The 27,470-nt window shown below is 45.7% G+C and overlaps 1 protein-coding gene and 1 long non-coding RNA gene across 4 annotated transcripts in view; one reads left to right on the top strand and one right to left on the bottom strand.

The window, feature by feature from the left end:
- LOC145531290 (uncharacterized) overlaps positions 1-4,428 on the bottom strand; it is a 41,194-nt gene extending 36,766 nt beyond the window's left edge. The window contains exons 1-2 of the long non-coding RNA XR_014072325.1: positions 4,160-4,428; positions 2,128-2,280 (exon numbers count right to left, since the gene is read on the bottom strand). This is a non-coding gene — a long non-coding RNA (uncharacterized LOC145531290). The remainder of the gene's footprint in view (positions 1-2,127; positions 2,281-4,159) is intronic.
- The window catches only part of IL21R (interleukin 21 receptor), a 35,672-nt gene continuing 12,463 nt past the window's right edge, over positions 4,262-27,470 (top strand). Inside the window, exons 1-2 of one of the 3 annotated variants that reach the window (XM_081553390.1) lie at positions 4,262-4,539; positions 24,790-24,853. In XM_081553390.1, coding sequence (XP_081409516.1) covers positions 24,805-24,853 — 49 coding nt within the window. In that variant the 5' untranslated portion in view covers positions 4,262-4,539; positions 24,790-24,804. Of the gene's footprint in view, positions 4,738-24,666; positions 24,854-27,470 lie in introns of all 3 variants that reach the window. The other 2 variants (XM_081553389.1, XM_081553388.1) reach the window with 2 other exon arrangements.

The raw sequence follows: 27,470 nt of genomic DNA, 5'->3' as shown, positions 1-27,470 counted from the left end.
CTCACCAGACGGGCACAGACCCAAAGAGGCCCCTTAAGGGCCTCAACATAGATCTATTTCTGAGGGGACTCAGCTTCACCCCAAAAGACATGCATCTGTTAACTTTCCACCTCCAAAAGCATCTACTTCTTAAAGTTTAAAAATGTATTATTATTATTATTAAAAGTTTCTGGCCATGCCTCATGGTATGTGGGATCTTACTTCCCTGACCAGGGATCGAACCCACACCCTCTGAAATGGAAGCACACAGTCTTAACCACTGGACTTCCAGGGAAGTCCCTAAAAGCATCTACTTTAAAAGAAAAATAATAACAGAAACATTTTCTTTGGGAAAAAAAAAGATTATATTGAAATAAGGAAAACAGTGTTCATATTGAAAGAAGATTGTTGATTAGCAGAATAATGATAGCAGAAGTTGGCATTTTATGCAGGCAGTCACAGTTTGAAGACCAAGAAGGCATGCGAACTATTAATTGTATTAAATTGCTCTCTCAGTTCTTTAATAATCCCCACAACAATATAGATAGTTCTTATCATCTACTGCCCCATTCTTGTATCTGCATTGGTTACTGCCAGTACAACTTGAAGGGTCCCACACATATGCATTTGACTGAAAGATGATGGCCACAGCTTCTCAAGTACTCTCTCAAGCACCTACTTTTTAAACACCAGGGATTAAGTGGCCCCTGCTACATCTCACCCACTCCCTAAGTCATGGCTGGAGCACTCTTTTGAAAATGTAAATCAGATTAAACCACTCTTATGTTGAATCCTCAGATGACATCCAATTGCCCTTGGAAGCAAATCTACCTTCTTCACCCCAGGTGGTGTGCAGCCAGTAGGACTCTCATGACTCTGCCTCCTAGCATTCCTTTGTTTGCTCACTCTGTTCCTCACACTGATCCCAAATTCCTGGAGTGAGCCACACTCCTTCCTTCTCAGTACCTTTGCCCCTACAGGTCCTTCTGCCTAAAATGCTTCCCCTACAGCTAGGGTATTTCTTACCATCCACAGTGCCCCTTCTATGTCACTCTCTAGACCTCTCATCCACTTATTCCTTGGAAGAAAAACTATGACAAATCTAGAAAGTGTATTAAAAAGCAGAGACATCACTTTGCCAACAAAGGTCCATAGAGTCAAAGCGATGGTTTTTCCAGTAGTCATGTACGGATGTGAGAATTGGACCATAAAGAAGGCTGAGTACCAAAGAATTGGTGCTTTTGAACTGTGGTGTTGGAGAAGACTCTTGAGAGTCCCTTGGACTGCAAGGAGATCAAACCAGTCAGTCCTAAAGGAAATCAATCCTGAATATTCATTGGAAGGACCGATGCTGAAGCTGAAGCTCCAATACTTTGGCCACCTGATGTAAAGAGCCGACTCAATGGAAAAGACTCTGATGCTGGGAAAGACTGAGGGCCGGAAGAGAAGGGGACGACAGAGGACAAGATGGTCGGATGGCATCACTGACTCAATAGACGTGAATTTGAGCAAACTGCGGAAGATGGTGAAGGACAGGGAAGCCTGGCATGCTGCAGTCCATGGTGTCGCAGAGTCAGACATGACTTAGCAACTGAACAACAACAACAGTTTGCATTTAGTTTATCCATTACTTCTTTTTTAAAATTCATTAATTTATCTATTTGGCTGTGTTGGGTCTTAGTTGCCACACACTGGACCTTCCTTCACACTCAGGATCTCCTTTCATTGTTGCACGAGGGCTCTTTGCTGTGCAGTAGTTGCAAAGCACAGGCCTAGTGGCCACGTGGCATGTGGGATCTTAGTTTCCAGACCAAGAATGGAACCTGCATCCCCTGCAAGGAGGATTCTTAACCACTGGACCACCAGGAAAGTCCTTCCATTACTTCTTTTTGTCTGTCTTTCCCCACCAGAATACAATGCTCCATGAGGGCCATCACTCGTATGTATTTCTGGAGAATACATCACATCCATAGCCAAGGGCATGTTCAGTGTTGGTGGAGAGAAGGCTGGAAGGAGAGAATGGATGGTTGCTTGGGTGTGTGCATAGAAGAATGGATGAGTGGGTAGTGGGTGAGTGTGTGAGTGGAGAGAAGGGGAGAGAGGAAGGCAGGCAGTTGGAAGGGAAGGTAGGAGGAGGTCTCAACCAACCTTGGGTTAACAAACATCCCAAAGCAACTTGGTGAATGACCAGGAATGTAAACTCAGGAGCCTGAAAGACTCAGTTCAAATCCCAACTCTGCCAGCACGAGCTGCGTGACCTTGGACAAGTCACTTAACCTCTCTGAGCCTTGGTTTCCTTGTCTGTAAAAGTAGGATAATGTCAATGATGGCAATAGTAACTACCTTCTTCTGAGATTTAAGTGAGATGATACATTTTTTAAAAATTAACATATTCATTATTTTTGTTTGCACTGGGTCTTCCTTGCTGCCCCCAGGCTTTCTGTAGTTGTGATGAGAGAGGGCTATACTCTAGATGTGTAGGCTTCTCATTTCTGTAACTTCTCTTGTTGTGGAGCACAGGTTTGAGGTGCACGTGGTCAATAGTTGTGGCACAGGGGCTTAGTTGTTCCACTGCATGTGGGATCTTCCCGAACCAGGGATCGAATCTGTGTCCCCTGCATTGCAAGGCAGATTCTTAACCACTAGGCCACTAGGGAAGTCTGAGATGATACATCTTTCAAGTCCTGATAACGTTGGCATAGAATCAGCTTTCAGTAAGTATTAGCTGTTTTTCCTGCTTTTTTAAAAAAAAAATTATTATTACTTCTCTTGATTTTACATCTACAGTATCAGAAAACTCACTCTGAAGATCAAGAGAAAAAGAAAAGTTGGCTTCCTCACAAAATATATGCTCCAGAGAAAACAAGATATTTCGGTCGTGAGGAAGAGAATCTCTGTAGGGTCAACATCCTTCAAATCAGCCACAGGGGAATTTGTACCAACTTCCTCAAAAACAGTTAGAAAAAGAAAAAAGAGAATAAATAACAAAATGCTTTCTCTTTTTCTCTGGAGTGACCATGTGGCTTAGCTGCAAATTCTTTCCCAAAAATGAGTCACCTTGGGGGGAGATGGCATGTGTGTTTGAGCCCACCTGTGTCATCAACATAGCACAAAGCAGCCCCCATCCACCCTGGTAATTCAAGGATGAAATGTTTGGGTCCTGTTTCCACAACCTGGTGCAGACTTAGGAATCCCAACCACCCAGGATCACATTCCAGCTAGGACACTTCTTTGCCAGTGTGACACGTCCCCCCTCTGAGCCTTGGTGTCTCCCGCTGTAGAATAGGAATAATCTTATTTGCCTCACAGGGTTTGTGGAATAAATGAGATGACCTAGTGCCAAAAAAAGTGCAGGATACTGACAGTAGTAGCTGTGGTAGCACCAGCTCTCTTTTGAGGCTGTTGGGTGTGAACTTGTTGCATTTTGTCCTCAGGTCTCTTAAACATTAGCCAGAGACATCTGACCCTCTGGAGGGCTCCTGGCTTGTCGACAAGATGAAAACTCTCTTGAAAATTTCTTTTCACTATTTCCTTCCTGAGTTCCCATGTATTTAAGTCTAGGTCTCCCCATTGGACAGATGGGCAAAGTGAGGCCTTCAGAGGGGTGCTGTGACCTGCCCAACGGCTTGTCTTCTCAAAGGCATGCAGATAGCATCCTGCTCCCTGCAGCAGGAAGCTGGATTCAAAGCAAACAGGGGCAGAGAACTTGGGAGGGAAAGGTCCGAACTCAGACCCCTGCTGGGCCAGGCAGGCAGCGTGCACGAGTGAAGCCAGCCAGTGGGCAAACACCGCCTCTCCACGGGACCTTGGGCAGGTCTCTGGGCTCTCAGGCTTCTCGCTGAGCTGAGACCCCCGGGGACCTCCCGGATCTCGCCTTGCCACCTCCGCACCCTCGGAGCCTCAGTTTCTATATCTGTGAGAAACGGCGGCTCACCATCTCCCCGCCTGCCTTAAAGGTCAAGACCGTGAGGCCTGCGGGGGTGATGTCACCGTCCAAAGGAGGCAGACGTCACCCCGGTGGCCCTAAATGTCTTGCTAGCAGGCGACCTTTGGGGAGCAATGGACCTTGCCCCCGGGGGCCCGGCTCCCTCCCACCTCTTTCTCCCTCCCGGGGGGAGGAGCCGGCCGCTCCGTGGGCGGGGCCTGCGGGAGCTCACCACATCCTCCCCTTCCTCCCCACCCTGCGCACGCGGCTGGGGCTCCGACTGCAGGCGCCGCCTCTGGCGGACCCGCCAGCGTCGCTGCCGAGTGACTGAAGGGCTCGGGGTCTGACGGTCTGCCCGCTTCTTCCTGAGTGTGACTGACAGCCGCGCAGCTGTCTGTCTGCCTGCGCCTGCCTGTCTGTCTGTCTGGCTGGCCAGCCGCCTGTTTCGCTTGACTTCTGTCTGTCCGCGTGGCCGTAGCCCTGGTCTGCTCTCTGTCCATCCCTGGTGCAGCGGATCGGCCCCTGTCCCGCAGCCTCCGCCTTCTGTCCCTGTGTGACCTCTTTGGGATGTAACTGATGGTCGCCTTTGCCTCTGCCTGGCCCCGCTGCCCGGAGCCCACCTGCCATCCGCGGAGGTGACAACTGGTCGGGTGCTGTCTGATCGGTGGCTCGGGGCAGGTTGCAGCTTCCCACCCCAGACCCCTGCCTGGTCTCCCAGACCCCCATTCCCCTCCCCATCCCACCAACACCAAGTCTAGCTGCCACCCCTGGGAGCCCACCGACTGCCCGGCGCCCAGAGAGAATGGATTTCTGAGAAAGAAGTAGAACAGCAGGTAACTCACCTCCAGCCACGGCTCTGGGGGCAGGCGGGGAGGGGACCTCCTCTGCCCGGGAGGACGCACAGGAGTCATGTGCCCTCATCACACCTGGAGACGGTGAGACCAGCAAAGTTAAGCTGGAGTCTCTTGTTCCGCCCAGCTCAGGGTGACTGGAGTGCCTTTCTGTAGATCCGCAGGAGGCCCCAGGACACAGAGGCAGAGGCATGGTGGAGATGACCCCCTGAGCTGGTGGAAACAAGCCTCCAAAAGGCAGGGGCTGGGGAGGGCATGCTGTTTCCAGACTGAACATGTTGTGATAGTCACCGTGGTTCTGGGCAGCTGAGCTGGGCAGAGGTGGGCATGACTGTGATCAGGTCAGTGTGAGGAAGGGAGGAGTCATTGCCTTTGTGCCAGGTTCTGTGTTTTATCTCCTTTATTTTGTCTAAATCCTTTAAGATGGGTTGGTGTCCCCATTTCGAAGATGAAAACTGAGGCTCTGAGAAATAGAGTGGTTTTCCCAAGGTGACTCAACCATTGCGTAGTTGGGTGGGCAGGTGACTCGGAGGCTGGTCCTACCCTCCACGCTGTCTCCTCTTCTTTCTCAAGAAAACACAAGGGATGTGTGGCTGGTGAGAGGCAAACTGGTTCTGTGTGTGTGGAGGAGATTGGGGTGAGGAGGCTTGGGGAGGCTGAGCCTTGAAGGATGGGTTGGATTTTGACTTGAGAAAAAGGGGGGGGAAGGAAGGAACAGGCAGACACGCTCTTGGCAGAGGGGGAGTTGACGCCTGGAGGGAAACTTAGGATGCAGAGGACCCAGGGCAGGGGAGGGGGCATTAAAATGTCAGAGGTTCCTCCTGGGAGGACATATGCTTTCCCCAGGGGGAAAGCGTGGGGCTTTTAGAAGCACATGGTAGAGTGGGGGAAAACCTGGAGGGTTCAACATCCAGCCATGTGGCTTTCTGGCTGGGTGAACTTTGATGAGTTTCTCTGCTTTTTTCTAACTTCATGGAGCTCGCTGTTCTCATCTGCGAAATGGGCAGAATGGCAGCTCTATCTTCATAGATCTGGTTGTGAGGATTCGAGGGCATGAAATAGAAAGGCTGTTGGCTGGGGGTCTACCAGGGGAGAGAATTTGCATCATGAGAAGCCTAGAGCCCATGGAAGAGAAAGGCCAGTTTCCCAGAGTCATGGAAGGTACAGCGACACACTCAGGAACCTGCAGTCTTGCCTCCTTCAGCCCCCTGGGTTGTGGTCCTCCCAGGCTGGCGCTCAGCATGTGACAGACATGTGAAACTCTCCCATCATCCTCACAACACCAGGTGAGGCTGCCGACCTCTTTCAGCCCATTTCACAGATGAGGAGACTGACGCTCAGTGGGGAGAAGCTTGCCCCAGATAGCTGTGACTGTAAGATGCAGAGCTCGGTTTGGAACCCCAAGGTGACAACCTGCTAGACAGGATAGCAAAAAAGCAAGAGCCGTAGCCTGGGGCACCATCTGAGAGTGGGGTATTGAATCAAGGGGGCTAGGCAGACCCCAGAGGGGGAGCCTCGATCACCTGTTCCCCTGGTGGGTTCAGCAGAAACCCTGGTCCTGCCCGCCCCACACCTGGCAGGAAGTCTAGAACCTTACAGCCTCGTAGAGGAGGAAACTAAGAGCCCTTATTTTAGGAGGTGGCTGAGACCCTGGGCCAGGAGAGATAGGTGAGCAGGATGAAGGATGCACCCCAGGTGCTTCAGCCTCCCACCTGCCAGCAAAGAAGAGAAGGGGGTTGGAGGTGGGGATTGGAGGCTAAATGGGGAGAGGGAGGGGGCTTGCAGGAGGAGGGGGCCAGTTTAAGAGAAGACAGAACAGTTAAAGCAGGCCACTGGAAGCTTTGAGTGGAACCAGCTTCTCTGCAGTGTCAGCACTGCCCTGGGGCCTCATAAATAAATGAATCAAAGGAAAGGAAGAGCATCCTTCCTCCCAGAGAGAGAAGCCAGTGCCTACAGAATCGCCAGAATGATGGCCTGGCTTCTCCACACAGCTGGGAGGTCTCTGCAGTCCAGTCGGGGGCCTTGGATCTGGCTCACTAACACTGCCAATTGTGATCTGGGGCTTTGGAAATGGTCAGACCTAGGTTCAAGTCCCAGCTCCATTACTTAGTACCTTTGTGACCTGGAATTAGTCACTTAACCTCTCTGAACCTTTAGTGTCCTTATCTGTTATATAGAGATAAGAACGCCTATCTTGGTTTGCTGTGAGGTTTTACTCAACATGTGTTTCTGGAACACTGTCCTAGGTCCTGGGGATTCAGTGATGCTCAGACAGAGCCAGTGCAGTTATGAGGGGAAAGAGCCCTTCAGTGGCTCAGGAGAAATAGTAGCTATTATGTTTTACTTTAAATATCATTGGTAATAATTTTCTCATTATTACTCATTATTAACACTTGGTATACCCAGCCCTCAATGAATGATAATTCTTATCATGACTCTACTCCCCCCTTTCTCAGATGGGAAAACTGAGGCTCTGAGAGGGGTGGAGGTTTTCTAGGGTCACCCAGGGAGTACAAGCAGAGGGAAGAAAACTGTGAAGACATGGGAAGGAACACTTCCTCAAGGAGTAGGGGTCTTCCCCTCATCACAGTCCCTTCCTCACCTGCTTCTTTCCCTGCCCTTCACTGCACACCAACCCAGAGGGGCAGGGGAAGCAGGGGAGCAGAGAGGATCCCCACCCCCATTTCATGGCTCACAGGTCCCCCCGCCTCCACTCCTTGCCTGGCGCCCCGCCAAAGGGACTTTTTACCACTGCTCAAATGAGAGCTCTGAGTAAACTTGGAACTTCTGAAACAACCTGAAAATATTCCCCGGGCTGTGGGCAGAGGCCCCTCTGAGGGCCCTCGGGTAGCCAGGACACCTGCCAAAGCGCCCCCCAGACCCGGCCCCCAGCCTGCTGGTCCTCCCAGCCCCAAGGAAGGATCCGGCCACTCTAGTTGTCCCAAAGGATGTGGGGCAAACACACTAGCTTGGCTCCCTGCTCAGGCCCTGGCCCTCCTTGCTGTGTGACTCTGGGCAAGCATCTGGGCCTCTCTGGGCCTCTATTTCCTCTTCTGCCAAGGGCTTGATGACGTAGCCTGGGATGAGGGCCTGCAGACTTTCTCCAGTATGAATCAGTAACCCCCAGTCTACTTTGGCCAGGGCCAGGCAGGCTGGTGGGGGCTTGCTGGGCAAGGACGAGGATAAAGGGCAGGTTGCCAGCCCCGCACCCACCCCCCCACCTCATGACCTCAAACAGCCATGGAGCAAAGCATCCTTTTTTTTTCTTTGCCTTACAACCAACCTCTCCTGGTGGGGCATGGCGGGGTGAATGGGGCTGGGATGAGGTGGGGCTACAGGAGCTGAGGCAGGTGGCACAGTCTGGGTAGGGTCACCCAGCATGGTGGAGGGCAAATCAAGATGGCACAGGCAGGAAGAGCTTGCTGGGAGCAGGGCATGTACCTCTGCTGGGAGAGGTTGCACAGGCTAGAGAAGTTCCAGTAGGGAAAGGCCGGTCGGGCTTGGAGAACCTGCATGGACATGGGTTCATGGTCCACTTGGGAGGGACAGACAAAAAGGGTCTACAGGCTGAGAGGTGGCCCCAGCTGGGAAGGCCTTTCCCCTCGTGTTCAGCAGCTACTGACTAAGCTGCAGTTCCAGGGTCTCGGCACACCTGTCCTCAGACACCAACCTGCCCTTTGCTACCATCTCCCTCCCCCAGATATATAAAAAGCAATTCCCATTACTCACACACTCCAGTGTGCCCAGCACCAGCCTCACGCTCCCTCATCTAGGCCAGAGTGTGTGCCCCCATTCTACAGATGAGGAAACTGAGGCCCAGAGGAAAGAAGAGCCCAGGGTCCCACTGTGAGTTAGGGGCCGAGCCTCCTTCCTGATCCAGGGCCACCAGGCTGGTTCTTCCCCAGCCTGAGAGCTCTGCTTTAAGTAAAAACTCACTGTGTGACCCTGTGCAACCCACTGTCCCTCTATGACGATTTCTTTCTTTCATAATTTTTTTTATTTTTGTCTAGATTGGGTCTTCACTGCTGCACGGGCTTTTCTGTAGTTGCAGTGAGCGGTGGCTACTCTCAAGTTGTGGTGCATAGGCTTCTATGGTGGCTTCTCTTACTGCGGAGTATGGGCTCTAGGGCTTTCCGGCTTCAGTAGCTGTGGCACATGGCCTCAGTAATTGCAGCTCCCGGGCCCAGCCACCCTGTGGCGTTGTGGGATCTTCCCGGACCAGGGATCGAACCCATGTCCCCTGCATTGGCAGGCAGATTCTTAACCATTGGACAACCAGGGAAGCCCAGAAAGCATTTTCTTGCATTTAGTCACTCATGAAACGAGTGCTTTGAGCACCTACTATGTGTCAGACACTGGTTAGCTATTGACATTTGGCAGTCACCAAGAAACACGTGGTTCTTGCCTAGAAACTGCTCAGAATGTTGCTAAAAACACCATGAGCGGTGTGCTCTGGGGGAAGGATGGACCCTAGAGGAAGGAATGACTCATATGCCTTGGAGAGGGCAAAGAATTTTGAAGGGGATGACATTCGAACTGGCTTTTGAAGCTGAATAGGAAGCTGACAGAGAGATCAGAGAGTTCTGGTGGCTGAAACAGCAGGTGCAAAGGCGTGGAAGGAAGCCAGATGCACGGGGGTGTTGTGAAGAGGTCCAGGTGTCTGAAACCTGGAGTACCCGGAGTGCGGGATGAAGACTAGGGGCAGAGGGAATGCTGGGGACACATGCTGACATGTTTTGAATGCTGAGCGAAAGAATTTAGGGTTTTCTCTCTGCAATGGGGAGCCACAGAGAGACATGGTGAGGACTGGATGGGAAGAGCCGCAGCTGGAGGAACAAGGTTGGGGAGGAGGCCAGGAGAAGGGCAGGTGGGCAGAAGTCCTTGGAGACCAGTGATGGGCTGGAAGCCCTGTTTTCTGTGTTCCTTCTTGGGAAGTCCCTCAGTCTTGACACTTCCCCTTCTGGCGACCTGTTGGCTCTTGTTTCTGGCATGGCTGGGGAGTCCCTCTACACCCATCTCGTGTCATCTTGGTCCCTATGGGAAACAGACTGTTTTACTTTCCCCCTCACCTTTTATTTTCAAGCCCCAGTCCCCACCTGGGTCACACTGGAAATTATGATCGGTTTGAGGATCTGAAGGAGTCCCATTCCTGAATTATCAGTGAGCGAAAGAAGAAACAGGGAAATCAAGACCTTAGGTTCTTTTCAGTTTGGGAAGATTGTAAATAATGCTGCTGTGAGCACCCTGATATATGTCTGCTTGTGTACATGTGTATTTTGCCCTTTGGTGCCTAATCTAGAAAAGGACTTCTTGGGTCTCCTGTTTAGCAGTTTTCCAAAGTGATTGTACTAATTCACATTCTTTAGAGAAAACTGAGTAGAGATGAAGAGTTTTGATTACTTCCTATCCTTTTTTAGCACTTGGAATTGTTTTGTTTTTTTTGTTTTCATTTTAGTCATCCTGGGTTGATGTGTAGTGCTATCATATTGGGATATGCATTTGCATTTCTTTGATGAGTAATGATTTTAAGCACTTTTTAACATGCTTTGGGCTGTTTGGATGTCCTCTTCTATGAAGTGTCTGCTTAAGCTTTTTGTCCATTTAAAAAAAAATGAGTCCTGAGTTATTTATTTATAATTGCTTTGTAGGAGTTCTCTCTATATGTTATGTAGAATTATAGACATAATTTTATATATTATATATTCATATATATGAATATATGAAAGAAACTATATACAGATGTACATACAATCTCCTATTTCAGTTTCTCTTCTATTCTCTCTTTTTTTCAATTTCTCTTTTTGTTTGTGTCTTTTATAAGTGAAAACTTTTCTAAATTCAAAAGATATTTCCATAGGAGAAAAAAATGGAATTATAGTGTGACTTATTATTGTCCCTTTTTTAGAGAACAATAAAAAGATTCCAATTTAATGAAAGTAGCTTTCTCCATCAACCCAGCTATCTTCATCAACATGTGGCAATTTATCTGACACCTCAGTATATTAATCTGTCATTGCCTGGTACATGTCTTTATAGATTCTAGACTTATGCATAAGATAATTGTGCAAGTACTTATTTTCCTTTTGAAAAGCAATCTGCAAAGATACTAGGACACAAGAGGCATGATTTGTTTACTACGTTCACTATTTCTCCATACTTAAAAGTTTTTTAATAAAAAAATAGCAAATTTTTTTTGCAGTGTGACTTATAACTACTTAAGATGAAACAGTTCGCTCAAAATAGAGGTCAAAATTAGCCTTTGAATGTTGATACTTAATCACATATCAGTTAATTTCTGCAAAATTACTTAATGTAACTTCTTTTGGGCCACACTGTGCATGAGATATCTTAGTTTCCCAGTCAGGGACTGAATCTGTGTTCCTTGCAGTGGAAGCCCAAAGTCTTAACCACTGGACTGCCAGGGAAGTCCACATGCAATTTTTTAAAGATAAATTTATCAGAATCATGTATTGCTATCTCAAATTTATATCCTCTATATAATTGATAGTTTATTTCATAATTTTAAATTCTCTCTAGTTTCAGTGATGGTGATATAAAGTTAAGTATTTTTCAATAAAATATTTCTTTATGTATTTGGCTATACTTGGTCTTAGTTGGAGCAGGCAGGATCTTGAGTTACAGCATGTGAACTCTTAGTTGCAGCATGTGGGATCTAGTTCCCTGACCAGGGATCAAACCTAGGCCCCCTGCATGGGGAGCTTGGAGTCTTAGCCACTGAACCACCAGGGAAGTCCCTAAAGATAACTATTTTTAAAAGATGTGTCATTGTTATTAGAGAAAATGAATTGTATTAAAGTGTCAGCATATTTTAATTTCTGCAGCATTACTCAGTCTTTATAAAATTGCTGAAAGCATGTGTTTAGTATTTTTGACATACGTTTTGAACAAAAAGACATAGGTAAAGCTAGAATAAAATGCAATACTCAATGTTGGTGTAACAATATAATTTATGTAGTAGTCCGTTCATGAAATTTAACCACACTGAACAAGATGCTTTGGACTTATACATTGCAAGTACATATGTTAAAAAAAATTTTTTGCTTCTTTTTTATTGTGGCTTTTGCTCAATAATGCACCATATATTTTTTTCTTTTTACCTTTCAACTCTATTCACCAATTCTTCCCACCCCCACACCTTTCTTCTGGCAAACATCAACCAGTTCTCTCTGTATCTGTAAACTTATTATTTTTAGATTCTACATATGAGAGATCATACTGTATTTACCGTTCTCCAACTTTCATATTTCACTCCATATTTCACTCAGCATAATACCCTCGAGGTTCATCCATGTTGCCACAAATGGCAAGATTTCATTATTTTTCATGGTTGAATAATATTCCATTGTATGTGCATATCACATCTTCTTCATCCATTCACCTGTTGAAGGACACGAGTTGTTTCTAATCTTGTTTATTGTCAATAAAACTGTAATGAACATAAGGGTGCAGTGTATCTTTTTGAGATAGTGATTTCATTTCCTTTGGGCATATAACCAGAAGTAGAATTGCTGAATCATGTGGTAGTTCTATTTTTAATTTTTTTAGGAACCTCCAACTGTTTTCCATAGTGGCTGGACCTAATACATTCTCACCAGCAGTGCACAAGTGCGCCCTTTTCTTCATATCCTCAGCAACATTTGTTAAAGTATTTTTGATAATAGCCAGTTTTTAGCAGGTGTCAGGTGAAATCTCATTGTGATTTTGATTTGCATTTCCCTGGTAATGAATGATGTTGAACATTTTTTATGTACCTATTGTCCATCTGTATGTTCTGCTTGAAAATATCTATTCAGATCTTCTGCTTATTTTAAAATCAGATTGTATGAGGTCTTTATTTTGCATATTATTCTCTTATCAGATATATGATTTTCAAATATTTTCTCCCATTCAGTAAGTTGCCTTTTCACTTCATTGATGGTTTTCTTTGGAATACAGAAGCTTTTTGTTATGATGTAGCCCCACTTCTCTCTCTCTGCTTTTGTTGCTTTTGCAACCTACATAGAGGTCTGTTCAGACTTTTTATTTCTTCATAAGTCAGTCTTGGTAGGTTGTATGTTTCTAGGAATTATCCATTTCTTCTACATTATCAAGTTTGTAGGTATAGGGTTATTCATAGTTGTATCTTATCATCCATTTTGCTTCTGTGGCATCTGTTGTAATGTCTCATCTTTCTTCCTGATTTTAGTTATTTGAATCTTCCCTTTTTCTTAGTCTAGCCAAAGGTTTGTCAACTTTGTTGATCTTTAGAAATCCAATATATTTTTTATATTGGTCTCAAATTCATTGCCCTTGCTTACACAGTTATTATCCAATAGTTTATTTACTAAGGATCTGGACTTTTAAGACAGTCTTTTACCACTCCAATCCTTATAATGTTCTAATATTTATAAATTTATTTATTTTTCTGGCCTTATTGCATTGAACAGGACCTTCAGTACAAGACATCCTTGTCTTTTCCCTGCCCTGGAGGATAAAGTGTTCAGTATTTGACCTTTCGGGATGTTAGCTGTGTCTATTCTGTGTGTGTGTGTGTGTGTGTGTGTGTGCACGCGTGCACGCGTGCTCCTTATCAGATCAAAAAATTCTTTCTATTCCCAGTTTCCTGAGAGTGTTTTTAAAATCATGAATCAGTGTTTCAAATTATTAAATGTCACATTAAAATTATTAAATTGTCCTATAGAATTTCTTTATTCTGTTAATGTGGTAAAACAGATTACTGATTTTCAAATGTCAAACAGCCTTTGTAGTCTTGAAATAAACCTCATGTAATAATGATGTATAATACATTTGTATATATTCATATCATCAGATCTGATTTAATATTTTGTTTGCAATTTTTGTATGTATATTTTTGAGAGAGATTAAACTATAATTTTTACTTTATTTTAATCTAAAGTATTGGTTTCAAGGTTAGGTCTTTAATTTGTGATTACTTTATTTACATTTTATTAAAAATACAGATGTGTTTGGGATTAAGTGTACCTTCTTACTACTTGTTTTCCTTTTGTCTTATCTATTCTTTGTTCCTTTTTCTTCTTCTTCGCCCCATTTTCTAAATGAATAAAGTTTTTAAAATTATTGTTCTGTGTTTCTTAACTATTAGTTTGTTGTACTTTCTTTTGTAACTCTGTCAATGTTTTTCTTAGAGATTATAGCATGCATACTTGAATTTTTTGAAGCTGACCTTATACTAAGGGTTTCCCTGGGGGCTCAGATGGTCAAGAATCTACCTGCAATGCAGGAGACCGGGGTTTGATCCCTAGATTGGAAAGATCCCCTGGAGAAGGAAATGGCAACCCACTCCAGTATTCTTGCCTGGAGAATTCCATGGACACCTTATATTAGTACATTTATCACTTTTCAGACAATACAAGTGACTTTTTTTTTTAATACAGTGACCTTTATCTTTGTTCACCTCTTCTTATATTTAGTAATCATGGTAATGTATTGAGTTAGCCAAAAAGGTTGTTCGAGTTTTTCCATAACATCTGAATGATCTTTTTGGCCAACTCAATGTTCTCATTCTGCATATAGTTTAAACTTCATAAGACATTAACATTATTATTTTCATTAAGTAATATTCATTTATATTTTTAATGTTCTATTGCTCTTCATTCCTTCCTACAGTAAATTACTCCCCATTTGAGATTATTTTTATTTTGCCCCCAAAATTCACCTTAGTATGTCATTTGATGCTGGTCTACAGGTGAAAAATTCTCTCAGCTTTTTTTTTTTATGAAAAGTAAAGCTTTATTTTACCTTTATCTAAAAATATTTGTAATTAAGATCTGATTCACATACCATAAAATGCACTCTTTTGAAGTGCACAATTAAGTAGTTTTTAGTATATTTATAAAGTCATTTGATCATCACCACTATCTAACTGCAGAACATTTTTATTTCTCCAGAAAAGTGCTATGCCCAGTAACAGTCACTCACTATTCCTCCTTCCTCCAAAGTTCTAGCCCCCTGACAACCACGAATATACTACCTATCTATGGATTTGCCTACACTGGACATTTCATATAAGTAGAATCATACAATATGTGGCTTCTTGTGTCTGAATTCTTTACTTTAAATTTCAAATGTTCACCCATGCTTTAACATGTATCAGTACTTGATTCATTTTTATGGCAGAATAATATTCCATTGTCTGTGCAGTCTATATTTTGTTTGTCCATTCATCAACTGATGAACATTAGAGTTGCTTTCAGTTTAGGGCTATTATAAATAATGCTGCTATGAACACTTGTGTAGAAGGGCTTTCTTGTGAATATATGTTTTAAGTTCTTTTCCCTATATGAAAGTGAAAGTGAAGTCGCTCAGTGGTGTCCGGCTCTTAGCGACCCCATGGACTGCAGCCTACCAGGCTCCTCTGTCCATGGGATTTTCCAGGCAAGAGTACTGGAGTGGGGTACCATTGCCTTCTTCCCTATATGCCTAGGAGTCAAATTTGCTTGGTCATGTGGTGACACTATATTAACTATTGGAGAAACTGTCAAACGGTTTTGCATAGTGGTTGCACCATTGTACATTCCCATTAGCAATGTGTGAGCGTTCCACCCTTACATCTTCACCCACGTTTTTTATTTTCCATTTTTAAAAATAGCCATCTAGTGGGTGTGAAGTGGTACCGCACTGTGGTCCTTATTTGCATTTCCCAAATGACTAATAATGATGAGCATTTTTTCATGTGTTTAATGGTCATTAGCATATCTCCTTGGAGAAACATCTATTCAAATCTTTCACACAGTTTAAAACTGGGTTGGCTTTTAGACCTTCAGAGTTCCTTATATATTATGAACACTAACAAATATATGGTATTTTTCCCATACTGCCTAGTGGCTCAGCTGGTAAAGAATCCGCCTGCAAAAGACGGATTCGATGCGGAAGACCTGGGTTCGATCCCTGGGTTGGGAAGATCCCCTGGAGAAGGGAACAGCTACCCACTCCAGTACTCTGGCCTGAAGAATTCCACGGACTGTACAGTCTGTGGGGTCGCAAAGAGTCGGACAGATTTGACCGACTTTCACTCACTAGGGATTCCCTGGTGGCTCAGATAGTAAAGAGTCTGCCTGCAATGTGGGAGACCTGGGTTCCATCCCTGTATGGGGAAGATCCCCCTGGAGGAGGAAATGGCAACCCACTCCAGTATTCTTGCCTGGGAAATCCCATGGACGTTGGAGCCTGGAGGACTACAGTCCATGGGGTTGTAAAGAGTCAGTGAAGTCAGTGACTTCACTTTCACATATTTTCCTTTCACTATTTATTTATTTAGCTGTGTTGGATCTTAGCTGCCGCACGCGGGATCTTCCTGTGTCCCGTGGGCTCTTCCGCTGGGGCGCACGGACTCTCTAGTTGTGGTGTGCGGGCTTAGTTGCCCCTTAGCATGTGGGATCTTGGTTCCCTGAACAGTGATTGAACCCGCATCCTCTGCATTGCAAGGCAGATTCTTAACCACTGGACCACCAGGGAAGTCTCTATCTTTTCACTTCCTTGATAGTGTATTTTGAAGCACAACAGTTTTAAAATTCGAAATCCTTCAATATATTTGCCTTTAGTTGCTTGTGCTTTCGGTGGCAAGTCTAAGAAAGTATCGATGAATTCAAGGTTCTGAAGATTTACTCCTATATTTTATCTTAAGATTTAATTCTACCACTTCATACTAGGTCTTTGATCCATTTTGAGTTGATTTTCATATGTGGTGTGAGATAGGAGTCCAATTTCATTCTCTTTCATGTGGCTATCCGGTTGATGAACATCATATATTTTAAAGACTGCTCTGTAGTCCTAGTAAATTTAGCAAGAATCCTTTTTGTTTGGTTGTTTACCTTGTTTCATTTTATTTTCTTGGTGTGGATTCTTTAAGATGCTGTATGTACAAGATAATACCATCTGCAAACAGAAATGCTTTACTTCTTTCTCTTTTTTTTTATTTTTATATTTTTTATTTTTATTTTTTTTATTTATTTATTTTTTATAAATTTATTTATTTTAGTTGGGGGCTAATTACTTTACAATATTGTAATAGTTTTTGCCATACATTGACATGAATCAGCCATGGGTTTACATGTGTTCCCCTTCCTGGACCCTCCACCCACCTCCCTCCCCATCCCATCCCTCTGGGTCATCCCATTGCCCCGGCCCTGAGCCCTTGTCTCATGCATCGAACATGGAATGGTGTTCTGTTTCACCTATGATAATATACATGTTTCAGTGCTATTGTCCCAGAACGTCCCACCCTCACCTTCTCCCTCAGAGTCCATAAAATTGTTCTATGCATCTGTGTCTCTTATTCTGTCTCGCATATAGGGTTATCGTTACCATCTTTCAAATTCCGTATATATGCATTAGTATACTGTATTGTTGTTTTTCTTTCTGGCTTACTTCACTCTGTATAATGGGCTCCAGTTTCATCCATCTCAGTAGAACCAATTCAAATGTATCGCAGCACTGTTTACAATAGCCAGGACATGGAAGCAACCTAGATGTCCATCAGCAGACGAATGGATAAGGAAGCTGTGGTACATATACACAATGGAATATTACTCAGCCATTAAAAAAAAATACTTCTTTCTTTCAAATATGGATGCCTTTTGTTTCTTTTTCTTGCCTAATTGCCTTGGCTAGAACCAAAGAGTTCAGTACAGCGAGAGTGGATATCTTTGGTTTTTGTTTTTTAAATTTATCTATTTATTTTTGGCTGTGCTGGGTCCTTGTTGCTGCATGGGCTTCTCTCTAGGTGCAGCGAGTGTGTACTCTTCTCTCGTGTGGTGTGTGAGCTTCTTCTCTTGCAGCATAGCACGGGCTGTAGGACATGAGGGCTTCAGTACTCGTGGGACGTGGGCTCAGTAGTTGTGGCTCCTAGACTCTAGAACACAAGCTCAGTAGGTGTGGTGCATGGGCTTAATTGCTCCACAGCAGGTGGGATCTTCCCAAATCAGGGATCACACCCATGTCTCCTGTCCTGGCAGGCAGATTCTTTACCACTGAGCTACCAGGGAAGCCCAGGACATCCTTGTTTAATAAAAGTCCTGAGAGTGGACATCCTTGTCTTGTTTCTGATCTTAGAGGGAAAGCTTTCAGTTTTTCATTAAGTATGATGGGATTTTAGTAGATTCCTTTATCATATTGAGCTTGCCTTCTTTTTCTGAAGGGTATTTTTTGCTGGATATAGCATTCTAAGTTGGATTTTAAATATATCATTGTCTTAAATTTTTAAAATCGTTTTTCTATGATGTGCCTAGATGTGGTTTTCTTTGTATTTGTTTGGGGGGAGGGGTGGTTATAGAACTCCTTGAATCTGTAGCTTAAAGTTTCTTGTTAGCTTTGAAAAATTCTTAACCAGTTTCTCTATCATTGCTTCTGAATTATTCTCTCTCCTCTTTTTCTTGACTCCAAATACATTTATGTTAGACCTTTTCACAATGTCTCATATGTCTCTTTTGATCTCTACTGTATTTTAAACATTTTTTCTCTGCATGCTTCAATCTGATTATCTTCTACCAATCTTTCAGTTCACCAACCCCCTCTTCTGATTTTTTAATCTGTTGTTAAATCCATCTGTTAAGTTCTTATAAATCTCAATTACTGTGTCTTTCAGCTCTAGAGTTTCTGCTGTTAAATGGATTCCATATTTCTGGTGGAATTATTGAACACATTGACCATTGTTGTTGTTGTTGTTTAGTCGCTAAGTCATGTCCAGCTGTTTTTCGACCCCACGGACTGTTGCCTGCCAGCCTCCTTTGTTCTTGGGGTTTCCCAGGCAAGAGTACTGGAGTGGGTACCATTTCCTTCTCCAAGGGATCTTCCCTACCTGGGGATCAAACCCGCGTCTCCTACATTGGCAGGCAGATTCTCTACCACTGAGCCACCAGGGAAGCCCAATCATAGTTATGTTAAATTCTGTCTAATAATCACTTATGTGTCTGTTTCCGGTTTTGTTTCTTCCTCTTGGCTTTTGGTCATTTGGTCATTTGGTCATTTAGGTCATTGGAACTGTTCTCTGGTTTGTCCTGTCAATTTAATTAAATGCTGGACATTGTGTATGAAAAGTATGGAGGCTTTAGGTGAAGCTAAGTTTTTCCGGATAGGTTTTGATTTTTTTTTTCCTAGCTGACATATAGCATATAGGCAGATCATCTTGATGCAGTGAAGGCTGAACTATTTCTGATTTTTTTCTGATTCCCAAGTCATCTTTTTTTTTTTTCTTTTCTGAATAACTGGGTATTTATCAAGGCCCATTTTTCTTAAACTTTCTCTCCTTAGCATTGTGAAACTGACAAAATCTCTTCTTAGTTTTTTTAGCCTGTTACCAGATGCTTTCTGCTAGGTTTCTTGGAATGCAATGATTTGGCAAATTATTTAAGGGGGCATTGCGTGCAGAGAATTCTCCTTCTCTCTGGCACCTTGGCCTCTCAAGTACTATCTCACTTGGTTGCTTTCTCATGCTTTCTAATAGTTTTTGGTTTTTTTTCCCTCCTGCTTGGCAGTTGTTCTTAGTAAAAGGGTTAATCTGTTACCAACTACTTCATCCTAGCCAGAAGCTAAAGTGTCCTTTCACATTTTATTTTATAATTCACTTACATTTAAAATGTTATGAAATAGTTTGGACATACAAAAAGGTATAAAGGAAAATATAATCAACACCATTCACTCAGTTTTACCAAACTGTTGAGACCCCTGAAGATCCCCACCTCATCACATCCCCTCCTAGTTTACACTCTTCAAAGTTTGATGTTTCTCATCCCCTTGGGTTTTTTCTATATATTCAGGACACATGGATATTCACCCAAACAATATATAGAGCTGCTTTACATGGTGTTGTGTGACACATGGGCTTTCCCGGTGGCTCAGCAGTAAAGAACCCAGCTGCAATGCAGGAGCCGCAGGAGACTGGGGTTTGATCCCTGGGTTGGGAAGATCCCCTGGAGGAGGGCGTGGCAGCCCACCCCAGTATTCTTGCCTGGACAGTCCCATGGACAGAGGAGCCTGGAGGGCTACAGTCCGTGGAGTCAAAAAGAGTCGGACATGACTGAAGTGTCTCAAAAGTGTGACATAGATAGTGTTATTATGCCTGTGTTCTTTTCTAACTTACTTTTCTATTTCTTCAGAAAGAGTCGTTTGCTTTTTTTTTTTTGGTTGGTTGGTTTTTTGTTTTTGTTTTTCTGTAAGAGTCATTTGCTTTGTTGTGTGAAGCTATGATTCATTTTCACATTGGGTGATTACACCATAGTTTATCTTTCCATTCTCTTGTTGACGCAGATTTAGGTTGTTTCCAGTTTTTCAATATTTTGTCAATGTTGTTACAAACATTTCTGCCTCGGCTTCTTGTACACACTTGCCAGTGTTTCATCAGTAGTATACTTCACAGTGAAATGGCTGGATCTTAGGGCAAATACTTGTTCAAGTTTGTTAGACCACGCCAAACTGTTTTCCAGACCAGTTGTATTAATTTACGTTTCCACTAGCCATAAATGAGAGTTCCCATTACACCACGTCCTCAGCAGCATGTCAGACTTTCAGTTTTTACTAATCTGATAAAATTTAAATGGCATGTTATTGTGGTTTTCATTTGCATTTCCCTGTTGACTGTGAAGTTAAGCACTTTGTATTCTCCATAGCACCTGCTTCCATCTGACTTCCTCCCCCGAGTCTGCTCCACATCCCCAGACTCTCTTGAAATATGGCCAACTTTTAGTCTGAATGACCACACCCTCAGAAATCATTTCCAGGCAATGGAGCCTTGTGGATAAGCACTTCTTTAGGGCTCCATCCCATCCAGGACTGTGCTGGAGGGCTTCATATGTACTCATGCATTTGGTGCCTGCAACAAAGATGAGCAAACAGAACCAGAGAGGCCAGGAACTTGCCCAGTGTCACACAGCTGGCACCTGGCAGATCTAGGCCAGGAGCTCTTCACTCCTCTGTGGGAGGCTGCAGGGTACCCTCTGTCCTTCACTCAGGAAGCACACCTGCTGGTCTGGGTGCACCTGGGGAGTAAGTAGCTGTTCCCCTCAGGAGTCAGCTGAGCAGGAAGCCCCATAAAGGGATGGATTCAGGGCAGGAAGGGCCATGGGACTAGGAGGCATTCGTACTCAGTGCCGTGGAAATCAGAGAAGAAGACTTCATTGTTCAAGGCTGATGTTTCCCAGAACTTGAGCGGCTTGTTTTAGATGGTTTTAAATATCCCTGGACCCCCTAGTGAGAGAGTGAGACCCTTTTCAAATTTCTTTGGCTCCTCTGATGTTGGCGAGGAGGCGGGGGTGGGGGGCGAGAATCTCAGTTTGATGCTAGTATGTCTTCAACACCTCTCTCTGATTTCCTTTAATTTCCCTTTTTAAACAAAGGCAAACTAGATCTCCAACTCATCAGTCTTAAGCAAGGAATAGTATCTTGCTAAAACTCAATTTCTGTCTTTTGTTTTCCTTGAATTCAGGTTTTACATTTCATTGCATTTTGTTTCATGGTGAGTTGGTTAGTTTAAGAAACACTTATAGAATACCTACTAATATGCCAGGCACTGTTCCAAATGCTTTAAAAACACTGACTAATTCTCCTAAGAACTCTATGAGGTAGGTTATTAATATCTCTGTTTAACAAATGAGGAGTCAGAGGCCCAGAAAGGTTAAGTAAACTTCCTGAGGTCACACAGTATATAAATGGCAGTGCTGAGATTTTAACTGAGGCAGGCTGGCCCCAAGTCTGTGTTTTAACCACTGTGGTGCATACTGCCTCTCCATTTCATACTAATCACCTGTTGTAGGAGGGCTTCCCTGGTGGCTCAGTGGTAAAGAATCCACCTGCAATGCAGAAGACATGGGTTCTATCCCTGGGTTGGGAAGATCTCCCGGAGGAGGGCACGACAACCCACTCTAGTATGCTTGCCTGGAGAATCCCACTGACAGAGGAGCCTGGCAGGCTATAGTCCATAGGATCACAAAGAGTCGGACACGACTGAAGTGAATGAACACGCGTGCACGTACCTATTGATGGTCTGATTTTCCGTTTTGAGATGTTTATTGGAGCAAACACTGTGAGGCCAGGTAAAGAGAAACAGCAAGTAGCTCACAGCATTGGTGAGAACCTTGAAGGCAGTAAGTGGCAGGAGTTCTAGAACATTCCAGCATAGCTTCATGGACGCAGGGATAGAGCAGGTGGGCCATAAAGACTGAGTGGGGGTGGGGGAAAGGTGTCTAAAAAGCAGACTCAGCACAGGAACTTGTCTCATGCAAAGGCAGGGAGGCACGAGGGGGCCTGGGGTGCTGGGGACTGGTGAGTAATTCAGAGCAACTGGCCAGTAAGAGCAAGAATCCAGCCTCCTTGGACAGCACTTTACGATTCACAGAGCACTGCCACATCTGCTTTCCCACTGACTCTTCTTAACTGCCAGGTGCCGTGTGCATTCCTGTCCCCAGTCTAGAGATGACAACTGAGGTCAGAGGGTTAGAAAAGCCAGAGAAGAGCTTTTATTTGCTCCAAGATGCTCTGGCCACAAATTTGGGGCTCTTTGTTCTGTTCCACTGTTTCAGGTATCTTAGATGGCAAGCCACAGAAAAATAATTCTACCAAATAGATGGGGGGTTTTGGTGTATGTTAAATCCAGGTGTGGACATCAGTTACAGCTGGATCCAGGCCCTCAAGTGCTGCCATGGGGACTCTGGATCTATATTTCTCAGGATTGACATTTCTCTAAGAGATGACAATGAAGAAGGAAATGGCAACCCACTCCAGTATTCTTGCCTGGGGAATTCCATGGACAGAGGAGCCTGGCAGGCTACAGCCCATGGGGTCGCAAGAGTCGGACATGACTTAGCAACTAAACTACCACCACCAAGAGATGACAAAGATAGCTACCAGCTTCTAGCAGGCACCCAAAAGATTATCTCTTAATAGAGTTCTAGAAGAAATTCCAAGATCGCTCTCATTGGCCTTGCCTGGGTTGGTTTCTGTGTCTGATCCTTTCACTTGACCAGGTGAGTGGAGTGCTTTCCTGGTCAGGGCTGGATTAGGTGCACACCCTGGTTCAAGTCAGCTTCAGTTGAGGGGCTGTTTGTAAAAGGGGAAGAGATACCCAGAAGACAGAAGCAGCAGAAACATCCTCTCCTTCCCCAGGGGCTTGTTTGTCATTGGTGCAAAGCTGAGGAATGAGGAATCTTGAAACTGGCAAAGGATCTTGTGCTTTTTCCTGTGGCCCCAGATGGAGCCGCTGGGAGCTATGTGGACAGAGCCATGCCAGGCCCTGTGCTGAGTCTGGAGTCAGAGATGTGGACACACCACAGACACACACTCCATCTTCTCTAACGGGAAGCCAGATCCCTAACGCGTGATGATCAGACTCCTCCAGGGCATGGAGCCAGGCATGAGCAGAGCTCCTTAAAGCAGATTTACATACTATCTGTGCCAACATTATTTTATTTTAACAGTGATGTTATTCATTTTAAAGTGTGTTGGGGAGAGAATCCCTGGTGGTCCAGTGGTTAGGACTTGATGCTTTCCCTGCCCTGCTATGAGCCCTGGTTCATTCCCTGGTCAGGGAAATAAGATCCTGCAAGCCATGTAAGGAGGCCCCCAAAAAAGTGTATTGTGGAAAAAATGCTTAACTATGAACATTATTGCTTAGGTTGAGGTTGGAATTAAATTTTTAAGAGTTCGTTTATAGAAAATAAACAGTAGTACACATGATCTACAAATAAGGCCAACTTTTTGAAAATGAGACATTTAAGAATCTCTTGGCTGGGTCACTCAGGGAGTCCGTCTGTATCCAGTGCTCTAAAAGCCTATATCCATCACTATTTCTTGAGCGTTTACATGTCAGGGGCTCTGCCAGGGACCCAGCAATTCTATAAATGGAGTCTTTGAATTCTTGTAGGCATCCTGGAAGCAGGCTTTACCATCTTTACTTACAAGGCTCAGAGAGGGGAAGTGTCCATCCCAGAGTCACACAGCTGAACCTCTTTGTGCCCTGCACCACTGCCTATCTGGTGACTTGTTAGGGAGTTCAAAGGAAGCTCTCCTGGGGGCCAAAGCAGCATATAGGGAACCCGGGCTCAGGATGGTATCCGGAAGAAGCCACACATATGTCTTGGTCCCTGTGTGGGTCAGTCCTGTGGGCTTCAATTCCAGCTACACCCCTGTCTGTGGGGTCAGTCTGGATAGGGTTCCTGGACCCACTGGTCTCTGGCTGGTGCCTTCCCATGCAGACACAGAACTGAGGGTGCAGCTGGCAAAGTGCCAGCTTGGTGAGTTATTCCTCTGCCCAGGATACCAAAGTCTGCTTCTCCTAGACAGGCTGACTCGGGTCTCCAAAGAGGTCTCTTCTCCGTCTCACACAGATGAGGGAGTCCAGGGTGCCTTCATGTGTTCAGCCTGGGTTCCCTGGTGCTTCCTGGAGGGCTCACCCAGGCAGGAGCTGTGGTTGAGTTATCGGGCTAAGCTTACCTTAGTAGTGATCTCCTTTGTGGTCTAATCTTGGATTTGTTATTCAATGAGAAGCCAATTCAGGGAAACCTGGCGTGCTGCAGTCCATGGGGTCGCAAAGAGTCAGACACGACTGAACAACGACAGCAAGAAGCCGATTAATTGGGCTAACATCAATATGGGGATTTCATGGGAAGGAAATATCACTGCTTATCAAACACAACTTTCCAAGCCACTTTCCCCTTTCTTATCGATGGATAAACACACACACATCATGCTACAGCAACAGATTTATCGGAATCTCTGAATAGCGAGCTCCTTCCCCTCTCACTTGTGACTGTGCTGGGTGCCCAGGAAAAAGGCGGGGGAGAAGTGGGGAGGGACCCTGGGGGTGCGAATTCACCACGTCTAAGGGACAGGAACCCTTGGGAGCAGCTACAGGCTCCTCAAACACTTTTTTTTTTTTTTCAGAAACAAATCCAAGCAACCGAGAAGCAAGTCTTCCAAAGGAGGGATGCAGACCAGAGTGGGGCAGTTCAGGGCCCCTTGGTCTCTGGACCCCAGGCTTACCCTCTCGCTATGTGTCTCTTCCAGGCTCCGGGAGGCAGCATGCTGTGTGCCTGGGCTGCGACTTTGCTCCTGCTAATGCTCCAGGGAGGTAAGTAGATGCCCTGAGGTCTGCAGGTGGGGAGCGGCCGCGCTGGCCTTGTGGGCTGCAGGGCAGGGCTAGAGGGTTGGAGCCCGTAGCATCTGTCCACTTACAGCTGATACGGGTGCAGTAGCCCTCTCTGCATTAACCAGAACCCATCTAACCAGAAAGCTCTACCATCTAGGAGGGGTTCACGCGAGTCCCACGTGGTCCAGCCCACCGTCCTGGGTCTCCAGGTCTCACTGGCTGGGGAGGCTGGGTCGGAGGGAGGATGAGAGACTTCATCCTTCATCTCCATGGCTCTCTGCTTTGGCCAGCTCCCAGTTCTTGGAGGGAGGAAGTCCTGCCTGTGGTCTAACCTCAGTTTCTCCTCATTTCCTAGGAGATGGTTTTCAACAATCCCTGGGTCCACTGCTGGCACTGATATTCCCCAGAGATGTTAAGCCCTGAGCTGGGAGAGGCCAGGAGTTAGACTTGGGGGTGGAGTTGGGGCTGAGAGATCCAGGAAGCCTGCCCGGAGGAGGCAGGACACAGCACACAGGCTCAAATAGGGGCTGGACTGGGGGCAGGAGGGGGGGGCCCTCTGCCACAGCTCTGCTGACACATGGGCATTTCTCTCCGGTTTTTACCAAAAGACCCAGAGCTTCAAATAGGTCCATCAGGAAACAGATGTCAGGCTCCTTTGTTTTTCCTTTCTGAGTGGTCAGCAGCCCGTTCTGGCTCTAAAGGGCCTTTAGGCCACCCGCTGCTGCTCCCCACCCCCCGGGCATAAATTCCAAGCCCCTGCTGTGTCCCGGGTGCTGCCAAGCAGCCTGTGAAGTTCGTGCGGCCCTGACGCCCAGCTCTCAGTTAAGGAAGCTAAGGTTCAGAGAGGGTGAAGGGCGGGCCCATGGTCACACAGCCAGGCAGTTGCGGAGCTGGGATCAGTTCCCAAATCTGCCTGATTCCCATGGTCTTAACTGCTTTTACTGGGTGAGTGCCTCGTGCCGGCAGTGTGGGCTGCCCCAGCATGATAGCACCTAAATACCTCCACACACACACCCTCCCTCAAGGAGCCAGTGTCCCCAGATTACTAACAGGGACTCGGAGCTGTCGTCAGTCACGTGTCCACGTCACGTGTCCACTTTCCGTGGTTCCCACTGCCTCCCACATGCTGTGATAACCCTGTGGGGTGGGGGTGGTGGTAGAGAGAGGGTGACCCTGTGGCTCTCTGCCCAGGGCTCAGGGTACTGACCAGATGATTGGGTTTTTACTCCTTCTGGTCGCTGATGCCACCTCCATGCTGGTTTCTGGGACTGCTGTCCTCTCCTCAGTGTTTCATTCCAAGTTTGAGACAAACCCTTGGTCTGGAGAAGGAAGTGGCACCCCACTCCAGTACCCTTGCCTGGAAAATCCCATGGACGGAGGAGTGTGGTAGGCTACAGGCCATGGGGTCGCAAAGAGTCGGACACAACTGAGCAACTTTACTCACTGTCCCTTGGTAAGGGCTTCCCAGGTGGTTCAGTGGTAAAGAACCCTCCTGCCAGTGCAGGAGACACGGGTTCGGTCTCTGGGTTGGGAAGATCCCCTGGAGGAGGAAATGGCAACCCACTCCAGTATTCTTGCCTGGGAAATCCCATGGACAGAGGAACCTGGCGGCTATCAGTCCATGGGATCACGAAAGAGTTGGACATGATTTAGCGGCTGAACAACAGTAGCTGTCCCTTGGTGGCCTCGAGCTTACCGAGGAACGGCAGCTCCTCTCCAAGCCCTGGAGCCCTGAGAGAGAATAACCAGGATACGAACCCAGAGAGGACACAGCCACATGGATTTGGGTCCTGCTCAAATCTGTCCTCTTTTCTCCACAAATTATCTGAACTAGCCCTTCTGTGCCCACCAACGGGCCCTGTGTTCCTCCCCAAAGGAAGCCTCCTCCTAGAATAAGATTGGTTTCCACATCTCAGATCCCTTGCTAATGGCTGCTGGAAGCCTTCTCAACTGTGCGGAGGATTCTGAGGCCACACCCTCTGGAGAGAGTGCCATGATTGATTAGCAATGTCTGCCATGTGTGCGGTTGTAAAGAACCAGCAGAGATTAGCTTCTGCCTTTCCTGGGTTTCATCAGCCCAGACCAAAGAGAGAGACAAGAGGCATAGCCCAGTCTCAGAGCCTCAGTATTCTCATCTGTAAAATGGTGGAAAGGAAAGTGAAAGTCACTCAGTTGTGTCCGACTCTTTGCCACCCCATGTACTATACAGTCCCTGGAATTCTCCAGGCCAGAATACTGGAGTGGGTAGCCTTTCCCTTCTCCAGGGGATCTTCCCAACCCAGGGATCGAACCCAGGTCTCCCTCATTGCAGGCAGATTCTTTACCAGCTGAGCCACCAGGGAAGACCATACATAAAATAGTGGTGGGATTAGAAATAAAAGCTCTTTCCAGCAACAATGTTCTTGGCTCCAAATCCAGCTTCTGAGCTAGACAGAACCCTGGGAGGAAAGTACTCCCACCCTCTGGATCTTCATTAGTCCAGGAAAAATAGGAAAAAGCCACTAAGAATGAATCCAGTTAAAAGCGGAACAGATTTCTGGTAAATAGTAGGGATGTGGGGGTGGGGGAATAGCAGTGTTGGCGCTTGATCTTACAAAAC

Source organism: Giraffa tippelskirchi, chromosome 13 (genome assembly GCF_054371585.1).
Source record: "Giraffa tippelskirchi isolate mGirTip1 chromosome 13, T2T-mGirTip1v1.2.pri, whole genome shotgun sequence".
In the NCBI taxonomy this organism is placed as follows: Eukaryota; Metazoa; Chordata; class Mammalia; order Artiodactyla; family Giraffidae; genus Giraffa; species Giraffa tippelskirchi.
The sequence above is the reverse complement of the archived record's forward strand: the minus strand, read 5'-3'. Positions and strand labels throughout refer to the sequence as shown.